Raw genomic sequence first — 12,338 nt, forward strand, 5'->3', positions numbered from 1 at the left:
CCTTCCTTATGGCCCCAGCATGTCCGCTGGTCTTACAGGGGAGTCACCATCTGCTGGGCTGGTTTTGGGGCCAGGCTGCAAGCTGGTGCTCAAGTGGGAGGAGTAAGAAGCTTAACCAGTCAAATGGGATGCGTCTATATATTAAAGCAACCTCAGTGTTCATACTTTCTATTTTAGAAAGACAAATAGCTCTCACATTTGTACTGATTCTGGGACCAAGCCTGCTGGCTCTAGACATTTTCCTGAATTTCTCCTCTTTATTAACTCCCTCTTGTCTTTCTTTGGGTACACCTTCTCTCTCCACTGGGGAAAATATACTGCTTTCTACATGCTGTTCCTAATCATAGATCTCTTCTAATCCAAGATCACTGTTTCTTCTTGCTTTGCTGGCTGTGCAGTCCACATGTGCAGTGGGTCAGTGACTCCCTGTCGCGCCGTAGATTTTAGAGGCTCTGCTTAACTGAAGTTTATTCTTTTCCAAATGTGTGCCTGGCTTTGTTAATTTATGGCTTAGCTGCTTTATAATAATCAGTGGCCAATCTTCCTTGCGTATCCAACCCTGGGTGTTTTGGTTTTTCTCCCTTTTCCCCCAGTGTAGGCCTGCTTGAAATATGGGTTTGTTTTTATTCATATTTTTCCATTTATATCTTTTCATATATCATCTATGTTTTTCATAATTAAATTCCATCAAAGACATTGTCAAGTGATAAAAAAGAAATGAGCCAAATCTTGCTGCTACCATTTTTTTTTAATCCTCACCTGAGGACATTTTTTTGCATTTATCTTCAGGGAGAGAGGGAGGAAGAGAGAGAGAGAAACATTGATGTGAACTGGTTGCCACCCACACGACCCCATCCGGGGCCATGGAGCCGGGGACAAACTGCAACCAAGGAGTGTGCCCTGAGTGGGAAGGGAACCCGGGTCTCTCTGGTCCACAGGCTGAGGCTCTAACCACTGAGCAAAACCAGCCAGGCTCTGCTACCATTTTAAATATCAAGTACATCGAGAGATTTGGGAAGGGGGAAAATGTTATAAGCTGTTTTATCTTGAGGTTGTTTTAAACCACCTAAAATATGAGAATCTGTAAATAATTTTCTAAATAAGATAGCAGCTATGGATATTTTCTGTTTCCCAGTTTGGATTTTATTGCTAATAAGAAAATTTTAAAAAATTTTTCTTAACATTTTTTTTAAATTGTTTGCTTAGGGTAAATAAAACTCACTAAATCATTGGCTTGGCCTAAAGAACTGTTTCCAGGTTTCTTCTCCTGGCCATCCTTATTATATCCCCTCCCAGAATCCTCTATTCATTCTAGACCATAGTCCCTTCTTTTTTCCAAGACATGATCCGTTTTGCCACCTGGACTTTGGTCCTCTTTGATTGACATTTGGTCACATAATAGCAGCTTTTTGTTTGTTTGTTTTATTTGTCTTGGAGAATTTAAAACACTGTTTATAATCCCCCCCTTTAAATCTTGAGTAATACCACTAATAATAGTTGATATTTATTGAGTAGCTGGGAGCTGTGTTGCTTGCATGTGATTTTGATTTTCCAAGTCCTCACGATAACTGTGTCTACCCCTCAGTCAGAAGGGGAGGAAACTGAGGGTCAGAGTTCATGTTGATGAGCAGCAGAGCACACGATTTCCTGGGGTTGGTCTCACTCCAAAGCCTATGGCCCTTCCACTACTCATTTCCAGTCCATTTTAGAGTAGACGACTTCTTAACAACATTTTTCCTCCAAAACAACTTTTTGGGATACTTTAGACATTCTGCCATTTCATATTTCTTTGAAACTAGAGAAAAGGGTTACATTTCTTCTCTCACACAGTTTTGCGTTGTGGGTTCTGAGTTCCTGTTAAAGGACACTTTTTAGTTCAAGTGTGGGATATATGTAGTTTGCTGTATTTTGAAGATAAAATACCTTTCAGAAATATTGCAAAAATAATGACGTGAATACTTAGTCTATCAAACACTACTTCCTAGAAATGTTTCTTACCCAGTCTTCTCCCAAGGCCACATCTTGGGCCTGATTGAATTGACCCTGTAGCTACAGTGAAACAGTAAAGAGAATGGCCTTGTGATCAGGATATCTGGCTTTAAGCTTTGGTACCCGGTATTTGCTAGATATGATCTTGAGAAGTCATCTATTCTGTGTTCAGTTTTTCCTCTGTCTATAAAGTAGAGATGAAAATACTTACAAGATTGTTCTGCGGGATTAAGCTTGCAGGCACAACAAAGAGACACGATCGTCATCTTCATTGTAGAGCGTCTTGTAGTTAACCACGAAGGATCTTGTAAAGTAGCGCTGTGGCTGAAAGCCCCATGCGATGTCAGGGATTTCCCCAGGGTTTCTCAGAATGGAAAATGTGTTTATATCTCCATGCCTTTTGAAAGGATTCTGGGGCTATTGGCCAAATGGTTAAGGCCTAACTTTATTTCTGACGTGTTTTAAGTTTATTTTGATCCTAAGTTTAGTCAAGGAATGAAGCATAGAGCAGGGAGGCAGTTTGCACAGTGATCCACGTGTCACCCATTGGAGAATCCAGTCTGGTCTGGGAATATTAGCTGAGTTCAGGATAGTTGAGGTTTGAATTCTGTTTACACTTGGCCAAACACTACTTCCTGTTTCTAAAGAAAAGAACTTTAACAAGGTCTGGACATAGCCCGTACAAATGTTTTGTAAGAGGGAAGTGTAAATGAGTCGGAAACGTTTCCCGATTAGATTTCCCTTGAAATACCATTGGGCTTAAAGAGTGAAGGGAGAGTACTTGGCAAGGCCTGGTTTGGACCTGTGAGCTGCTGGGACACTTTGCCAGGCCCGTGATCGCCACCAGATTGCACCGTAGCCCCATCTAGCTACTGGGGCCTGCTTTGCCTGTTCCCGTGAAGCGGGACTTCAGACGAATCGGTCACTTTGCTGCAATGTTTTAGGCTCTGACTTGTTGCAGTGTGGAAGTTCAGTACTCCCTGCCTGGGTTAAATAGTTTCTGCCTCTGTTTTCTAAGTAGTTTTTAAAAAAGAGCTTGCCTTACAAATGCACTGTTATGACATTGGGGCTTTGCCTGTTGGTGTTTTATTTATTTTGGAAAATCTACTTTGCTTTTATTTTTATCTCCCAGAGGACTTATGGGAGGTTGAAGAGACTTAGTCATTTTGTACTGGAATTCTCCAGGCTGGCATTTGAACTAAATAATTCACCGTCACCATCCATATCAAGTTTAAATAGAAAATATCTTTCTTCAAAGAGTGTATATGTTTCTTCTATCATTAGAAAGGAGACTATAGATGTATGTTGTGAAAATAAAGAGATGTCTCTCCTCAGTAGGGCCGTGTTGGTGTGTTACCCTTGTGTCTAAAGTACAAGTGAGTTTTTAACGTGTTTCTTTATTGATTTTTCATTGCTTCATAGGTGTCTGTTACTAAGGCTGACCAAGAACTGGGATTTGCCATCCAAACGTGCTTTATCTCTCCATATTCGAACCCTGATAGGATGTCTGATTACACCATCATTGAGAACATTTGTCCTAAAGACGAATCTGTGAAATTCTACAGTACCAAGAAAGTGCGCTTTCCTATCACGCACGCTGAGATGGATAAGAAGAGATTCAGTTTTGTCTTTAAGCCCGTCTTCAACACTTCCCTGCTGTTTCTGCAGTGTGAGCTCACGTTATGTACCGAGGAGGAAAGGGACCCCCAGAAGTTACCTAAGGTTCGTGGGACTTCGCCCATTTTATACTGTTACTATGACATTTTTAGGTGAGGCAGTGTGACTTACCGGAGACGCTTAATTACAAGTTAGTGCAGGTGGAGGGTTTTGGTTTGGGAACTGCCCAGTGCAAGTAATCAAGTCCATGTGAGCAGGGAACTGGGAGTTTTCTGGAGCCTTAGAGAATAAACCCTGACGGTATGATTTTTTTTTCCGTGCATGTTAAGTAATAGTATCTTACTGATGATAAATCAAGACTATTTTCCACCAAGGGAGTGGTTTGGCTTTATCTTTGCTGTTCAGATAGTGTGTAGTGCCAAAAATACAGAGAGCCGAAAGGACAAGTTCAGTGTGAGGATTAATTTTTCCAGTCCCACTGAGACTCGTATTGCAATTGTTTTTTGACCTTCTCTGTGTGAGTTATAAGGTTGACTTGTCTCAGGAGGACTTCTGAGGGAAACTAACAAATATTTAAATTTTCTCAGCTCCATATCAGTTCATCATGTTTACCTCTTACCACTCCCCATATTGAACCAGTACATCTGTACAGAAATCAGGAGCCTGTGACTTTGCTGGAATGGCTACTATAGGGGGGTCAGCAAATTATGGACCTCATTAGGCTGACTTCATGCATGAAGCGTCTTCTGCTGTGGTTTTGTTTCTGTGATCTGCCGTAATTATGTATAATTTCATATGTGTATTCTGCAGATATTTTACACAATGTAAGCTAACTTCTTAGCCTTTTGTAGTTACATATCAAGCAATGTCTAGAAGTCTAATAATTGAACTGTGTCATTAATAACATGTTGTATATATGAATTCTCACCTAATACATAGGTTGTAAGAGATACGTGTGGAGGCAGGAAGAACAATGATCAGTATCAGATAAATTACTATTGATCTGAATCCTCTGTACTATTATATTCCTCTGGGCATCTATTTCCCTGATAATACCAAATAAAATTTTGTAGAACATATGAAAATACAGCAAATCTGATCACAGTCATTAACAGCCTCATACATATAAAGTGATGTAGACTGTGTTCTTTAAGTTGCTTTTGGAAACGTTGGTACCTTACCCTGGTGGCGTTTACCTTCAGTGGCCAGCAAAGTTGAGGCTTGGTGGGCAGTGGTAGAGGCCACGGGGGACAGAATGCTTGGCTATGAGACCCAGCTGTGTTCACAGGCAAAGGATGACTTTTAGGAGTTAGGGATCTGGCAGGGGGTGCCTAGCAGTTACTGGGGGTGTTTATTGATGGCTTTGGCTGTTACCGTTCACTAAGCCTGGCCTGTGGAAGGCCAGCTTCATAGTGTGTCCATCTGTAAAAATTAGTTCTAATATTTTCTTCAGAACACTCTTTTTTTAAAATATTTTTTTTCTTTACCAATTTTAGAGAGAGAGGAAAGAAGAGGGAGAGAGAAATAGGAACATCAGTGACAGAGAACATCGACTGGCTGCCTCCTGCATGCCCCCCACTGGGGTTTTGGCCCACAACCTGGGCATGTGCCCTGACTGGGATGGAACCAGCGACCTCTTTGTGCATGGGTCGACGTTCAACCACTGAGCCACACTGGCTGGGTATTTTCTTTTTTCTTTTTTTTTAATCCTCACCCCAGGATAATTTTTCTGTTGATTTTTAGATAGAGTAGGAGGGAGGGAGGGACACGACACACATCAATTGGTTGCCACTCACATGACCTTGACCAGGGTCAGGGTCAAACCTGCAACCGAGGTACATGCCCTTGAATGGGAATTGAACCCAAGACTCTTTGGTCCAAGGGCTGACTCTAACCCCTGCGCCAAACCGGCCAGGGATCCTTCAGAACATTCTAAGGAGAGCTCTGAGTCCCAGGGGATGACATGGGATGTTACCCTAAACCTAAGGTCGCTGTATACACCCAAGGTGAGATACCGTGGAGAGGCGTGGGGACTACCAAGGAAGCCCTGCTACTTATTAACAGGCCCTTAAGCAAATCCCATGCCCTCTCAGAGCCAGCCTTTCCACAACTATAAAACTGAAGTAGTCGTCCCTGGCTTCCCCCCTGGGTAGAGGAGCAAATGAGATGGTAGATATGATGATAGTTCACCACTTACACAGCAGTGACTTAGGATGAACTGTTCCCACTGCCTCCCAGTTTCCTGCTTATAGTTAATATTTTCATATTTCTAGTGACTTCTGAGTGCTTTCTGTGACAGCAGACTTCTAGGAAGCAGCCTCAAAGATTGTTGAGTCTGACCCTGCCCTTTGCTGCTGAAACTGAGGCCAGAGTCACATAGTGAGTTAATCGTAGACTCTTAGGCTCTTACTTAACTGAAGAACTAGTAGGAAAGTTAGAAATCTTTTCTTAAAATGCACATATTTTCTTTTTTTTTTTTATCCTCACCCGAGGACATTTTTTGTTGTTGTTGTTGCATTTATCTTCAGATAGAGCCAGGGGTGGGGGGGTGGGGGGAGAAACATCGACATGAGAGAGACACATCGAGTGGCTGCTACCCACACGACCCCAACCAGGGCCGGGGACAAACTGCAACCGAGGTACGTGCCCTTAGTGGGAACCGAACCCAGGACTCTCTGGTTCACAGGCCGGTGCTCTCACCGCTGAGCCGGACCGGCCAGGGCTAATACAAATATTTTCAATAATGATGCCTCTTCACAGAAAATTCATTGTTTCCCTTGACAAGAGGGCTATTGTAAAGGCTTTTCCGTGCTTTTGGATGCAGGTCAGCTTATAACAGGTGTCTGACTTGCGTGTTTCTCAGAGTAGCAATGACGGTAAAGCCCAAATTCTTTGACCTTTTGTGATTGGAAGAGCTGGGACTTAATTCTCTTTGGGGTGCCTTGCTACGGACTATTTATTTATTTATTTATTTACTTATTTATTTATCTTTATTGATTTGAGAGAGAGAGGAAGTGAGAGGGAGAGAGAGAGAAACATCAGTGAGAGAGAACATTGATCAGCTGCCTCCTGCACGCCCCCCACTGGGGATTTGGCTCACAACCTAGGCATGTGCCCTGACCAGGAATCGAACTGGCGATCTCTTGGTGCATGGATTGATGCTCAACCCCTGAGCCACACCAGCCGGACATCTATGAACTTTTTAAATGGTCGATATAATTCTTCTTACAACAGAAACAAATAGATATTGATTACATTAGAGTTTCACTTATTCATGAGCACAGACAAGGAATCAAAGAAAAAGTTAATAGAATGTGATTATACTTTTAAAAAAACAGGTCCACTGGGCTTGGGCACACTAGTTCTAAGTTAGAATAGCTAGAAGCAGCTGATCTCATGGCATCCACACCTGGGCACAACCCCTAGACTCTGTTTTGGAACAATAAAAACAGATGACCTTGGAAAGCTTCATTTTGCATGACCTTTACCAGGATTTTTAAAAAATCAAGCAAACTTGACAACATGATTATCTTTTTGAACAACAAATGTAAAATCTGTCACCTTCATAATGCAATAATACATGAAGTTTCCCACAATCACAGATCGTAAACACGAACCATTTATGTGAAGCCGGCTTGGTCAAGGGCCAACATTTGTCATATAGTTCCTTTATTTTTCACATTAAATAACACTAAAACCTCCAGTTGTTTTGTGGGGAGACGGGGGAGGGGAGATGACAATATTTATAAGCTGTCTAGCAATATTTGCATCTTTAAGTGCAGCTGAGAATACACTGGGCCTGCCACTATAGCTTTCAGATTATTTGTGGTTCTTTGGAAAACACCCAGATCTCCTGTTTTTCTGTGGTAACCAGCTGTGAGCTGTCTGATAAGGGACACCGGACAGCTGTGCAGGCTGAGCTGGTGAAGGCCCTCTCGAGTGACCCCTGACTCTGCTGTGCTCTGCCTCTCTGCAGTGCGTGCCTCCCGATGAAGCCTGCACCTCACTGGATGCCTCAATGATCTGGACCATGATGCAGAATAAGAAGACGTTCACCAAGCCCCTTGCTGTGACCTATCACGAAGTAGAATCGAAAGGTGTGTTTTGGGAGGCTCAATCAGAGAACAGGGGCCTCAGGGCTGCTTGCTAAGAGGTTCCAATATTGTAAATCAAAGTCCAGTTGTATTCAAAAAGTATATTAATGGCTAGTTAATAATGTTAGAAAGGGATTCTTTGCCTGAGGAGTTTTTTATTTAGTTTTGTCCTACTGATGTGTGGTTCAGTGATTAGTGATACATTTGCAAATGGTTTCCTCTTTGAACATTAGATCAGAGTCAAGGTTGTCCCTGTCACATTGTCTCTCTCTTGCATTCAAATGTGCTTCCTTGGGTGTGTAAGAAAGGGTTCGAATTTCTCCTGGCATGCTGGAATGACACAGTCTATAGCCCATCTTTCCATGATCTCCTGGGTGCAGTTGTGCTGGCTACAAGCTGTTGTAGTGCTTTGTCAGGGGCGTGGACACCTTTGAGGAGGGTGTTCTGTAGGGAAAGACCATCCATCTTAAGTGTCACAGCAGAAAGAAGGTTGAGAAACTAGTATTCAAATGTGTTGTTATAATTCAGTTTTCAGAATTTTACGCAGTCACGTTTGTTGCTTGAAGCCAAGGATGGCTCTCTCTGCACATGCAGCAGGAGCGTTCGGCAGGGTGCCTCCTCTAGGAGAACAGGAACGATACACTCTGAGAGCTGTGGCACCAGCACCTGGGAGGACCAGCAGAGAAGCAGAGCTGGGCTCTGTGGGGCTGGCTGTTAGGAGTGGATGTGAGGCCCTGTGGTCTGATCTGACAGGGGGCAACATCACAGTTTCAACCAAGGGCATGAAAAAGCAGGAACACACCAGGCACCTGTCCCCATCTGATAGGGTGGAAGCAAATGTCACATGGGCAGTTACAGTTGTCACTGTCTGAAAAAAAACATATGACTATCCAGAAATGTGGTCTAGAGGTACCAAACTAAGAGAAGACTGGGAGAGTGAAGTAGATTTCTTTTTTTTTTTTAATCCTCACTCGAGGACATTTTTCCATTTTTTGTTCAGACAGAGCGGGAGGGAGAGAGAAGAAGAGAGAGAGAGAGAGAAACATCGACGTGAAAGGGACACATCGAGTGGCCACCACCCGCACAACCCAACCAGGGCCGGGGACAAACTGCAACCAAGGTACGTGCCCTTAGCGGGAACTTAGCGGGTCTCTCTGGACCGCAGGCTGATGCTCTAACCACTGAACCAAACTGGCCAGGGCTAGATTTCAAGCCTCTAGGGTAACTATTTCAGGGCTAGAGCCCAAGGCAGTCTTCTACCTCCGAGGGGCAGAGAGGAGCCTGTCACCGGCACTCAGGGCCTTGACAAAAGCCAGGGAGCAGCCTGACTCCAGTTGCTGGGCATTAGCTGAGAGGCCTGCTGGATGGTGCTGACACCAGATGCAGGCTTGGGGCAGCTCTGGGATGGAGTTTCTCATCTGAGCATTGTTGGATTTGGCAAGACCAGGCAGCAGGGGCGGACCTGGAGCAAACAGGACCTAACAGAACAAGGCACGTGGATGCTGTCCAGTTGAGTGACCTTTGTGAAAATAGCAGTGCCATTCCTATTGTCATGTCTGGTGATGACATCTGCCCCCTTCCCAGGAACACGCTCACTTCAGAAAGGCAGGAGAGGGTAGTGGGGAGGGCACTGGTTTAGAGCCAGGAGCTGGGGGCAGCTCTTAGCTTTCCCTGATAACTGGCGGTGGGACTTCGGAGATCTCCCCTCTTGGCCTTGGATTTCATTTTCTTTATCTGGAAAAGGAGGGGTTTGGGCCAGACGTCTTCTAGAGGCCTTTCAGCTGTAACACTCAGCTATACTGTTTGAAGAAGCAAATAATCTATTCTTCATTTCCCATCCACCCAAAAGTTGGTGCAAAATGTACATATTCTATGTTTATTGGCTCTTCAGCAATGTTTTTATTATTGTTGTTTGTTTTGCTTTTTTTAAGTTGATTTTTAACCATCTGAAACAGTTATAACAGCTATTGTCTTTCAATAAATGGATTGCCCAAATATTGGGTTCCTTGTTTATTGGGTCCAGGGGAAAGAAGAAGAAATTAATTGTGTTGTAAAGTGTATCACAGTTGGGCAACAGCTGGCTGTTTTGCACTGTGCAAGTGGTGTAACAATAGCAATAGCTACCTCTACTCCATCTGTTCCTCTTACCTATTTTGAGAGAGGTAATTCTGCTGGTAATTGAAGGCAGCAGCTTGCTTTTTCCTATGCCAGACAATAATTAGGCTTTAATATTGCAGCAGTATAACTTCCAGTAATTCATTCATTCTTCTTTTTAAGTCTGGTGGTATTTTTCTAAGTAATTCTTCTTGTAAATTAGGCAGTTGCTTTTATTTAAACAGTGCAATTATCCTGAAAGTTCAGTGTTTTCTTTACATAAAGTTCAAGAGGAAAGTTTTACCAAATATCAAAGTGCTTTCATGAGATTTGCTAATTGAGACTAGATTTTGGTGGAGAAGCATGTAGTGACGAAAGTTTATTGCTTAGATTTGTTAAACAAATTGAGGAGGTTAGGCCGTAGGCCACTTCCCAGGGGCTGTATGCAAAGATGCTTTCTAACTTGGCACTGAATGGAGTAGATTTTCAGATTTTCGGAGTTTTCAGCTCTCGGAGTGACTTCTCTCACCTTTCATGTTTATTTTCCTTTGACTCTAAATGATTTCTCCTCATTACAGGCCATTTGCGTCTGTGTTTTTCCTCTGCCTCTCAGTGCATTGGAATAGTCCTTTGAAAGGGGAATGTGGCATTTGCCTAATAGCAGGATCATTTCTTCCTTCCAGACAGCTCTGTGTGTTACTATAGTAAGACACAGATACTATATTATCTCTGGGTGTAGGCAGGTCTCCTATTGGAATTGACATTTAGGGTAAAAATTTTCCAACCAATGGCACATTTCATTATCCTTTTACTGTACAGGTGCTCTTTGAAGGCCATCCAGAGGTCTAGTCCTTGGGGTCATCGGATTTCTCAGTACTTGAGTTTTGTGGGGCAGCTGATAAAGGCTCCTGTTGTCAACTTCATAGCCAGGCAGAGATCTGCTCAGGGCCACCGCAGCCAATAACGTGGACACATTTCAAGCAGGGTTCTTCCCTCTGTGGACAGAGAGACCGGGCCATCAAGACTAAATAAATAATTCTGGGTCCCTCCTCTGAGCCACTGTTATTAGTGGAAATTTCCTGAGCTCCTCCAGCACATCTTTGTCACTTTTGATTTCTCAGGGTCTTGGGAGCCGGCGTTGGGTGAGCATTCTTTTGCTGTGTAAACTTGCAGTAATAGATGATGTGATGGAGATGTTGATTATCTAACATTTTTTGAGCATTTACTTAATACAAAGTTCTGTGCTAAAAGCTTCATATGGGTTACATTTAATCCTCTTAGCCTCTCGTGAGGTAGGTATAGTGTGGGGCTAAGTCACTTGGCCAGGGTCACACCACGTGTAAATGGCAGCCCTGGGATTCAACTCCAGACACTGATTCCAGAGTCTGTGCCTTGTCCTAGGTGGAAGTGATTCCAGTTTTTAATAAAAACAACAAGTAACATAGTTAACACACTATGAATGGAAAAGAAGATGAAGAATTTTAGAAAAATGTTCCCACAAAGGGTTAAGATTTTGGGACATATGTAACTATTTAAGAGAGTGCTAACATTTAGAAGAAGTTCTGTGACTTTGAATTATCCCTCACAAAAACGCCCAGAAAACATGAAGAGCGTGTGCATGTTATGGTTTATGGCAGAACAATTAAAATAGTTGAGGTGATGCCATCCTCCCATATTTTCTGACATATTTTGAAGTATAGGCATGTGAGCACTGTTTGCTTTGGACACTGCGACCACTTTTTACAGCACTTGAGAACACTTGGGCTTCCACAATAAAACTGGTCTTACCACGTCAGTGATGATTTTTTTTTTTTTTTTTTTTTTATGGTGAAGGGGAAGAGTAATCATTTCTCTGAAACTGGGCTCCAAAATTTTGGGCACATACACAAAAATATGGGGCACAAAAGAACAATGGATATCATCCCAAATTTGCCGTGATTTATATACCATATGTAATTCTCAGTGAGTTAAAATGAGCACGTTAAATGTTTGAAATACTGAATTTTTTCCATATTTCTACCACATAATTTTTACAAAATAAAGGTGTGCTCAGGACAGCACCCGGCATATCCTGGGCGCTCAGTAAATGTTAATTTACTTTCCTTACCCATAATCTGTCAGCCAAACTAAGTTTTTGGATGAAGGTGGAGGGAATGGAAGGGAAAGTTGTGAACGTCAGTTGGAAGTTAATCCAAGAGAGGCGTTACTTTTTGGAACACATTTGGTTTTTCCAGAACAAAAATACTCTAAAGCACCAGCCAGGTTTTGCCCTCAGGCTGAGGTAGAGAAGGGGGGAAGCTGGGTAGAAAGAAATGTACAAATGCTTAATGGACAGACCAGGACGCTCCATTTCTATCCCATAAGGGAGAAGAGGTATCATAGGAATTTGTTTTTATTCAGTGTGTTTCACATGTAAAAAATTTTTTACTCTGGAAAATTTCAAAGTCATACAAAAATAGAATAGTAGAATGAACTCCCATGAACCCTCCATCTGGTTTCAGCAATTACCAATTCATAGCCAATCTTGTTTGATCACTTCCTGTC

The 12,338-nt window shown here is 42.6% G+C and overlaps 1 protein-coding gene across 1 annotated transcript in view; it reads left to right on the plus strand.

The window, feature by feature from the left end:
- TGFBR3 (transforming growth factor beta receptor 3) overlaps positions 1 to 12,338 on the plus strand; it is a 201,661-nt gene that overhangs the window by 170,769 nt on the left and 18,554 nt on the right. The window contains exons 13-14 of the mRNA XM_036257051.1: positions 3,412 to 3,711; positions 7,583 to 7,703. Of these exons, the coding sequence (XP_036112944.1) occupies positions 3,412 to 3,711; positions 7,583 to 7,703 (421 nt within the window). The remainder of the gene's footprint in view (positions 1 to 3,411; positions 3,712 to 7,582; positions 7,704 to 12,338) is intronic.

This window comes from Molossus molossus, unplaced genomic scaffold (assembly GCF_014108415.1).
Source record: "Molossus molossus isolate mMolMol1 unplaced genomic scaffold, mMolMol1.p scaffold_m16_p_12, whole genome shotgun sequence".
Lineage (NCBI taxonomy): Eukaryota > Metazoa > Chordata > Mammalia > Chiroptera > Molossidae > Molossus > Molossus molossus.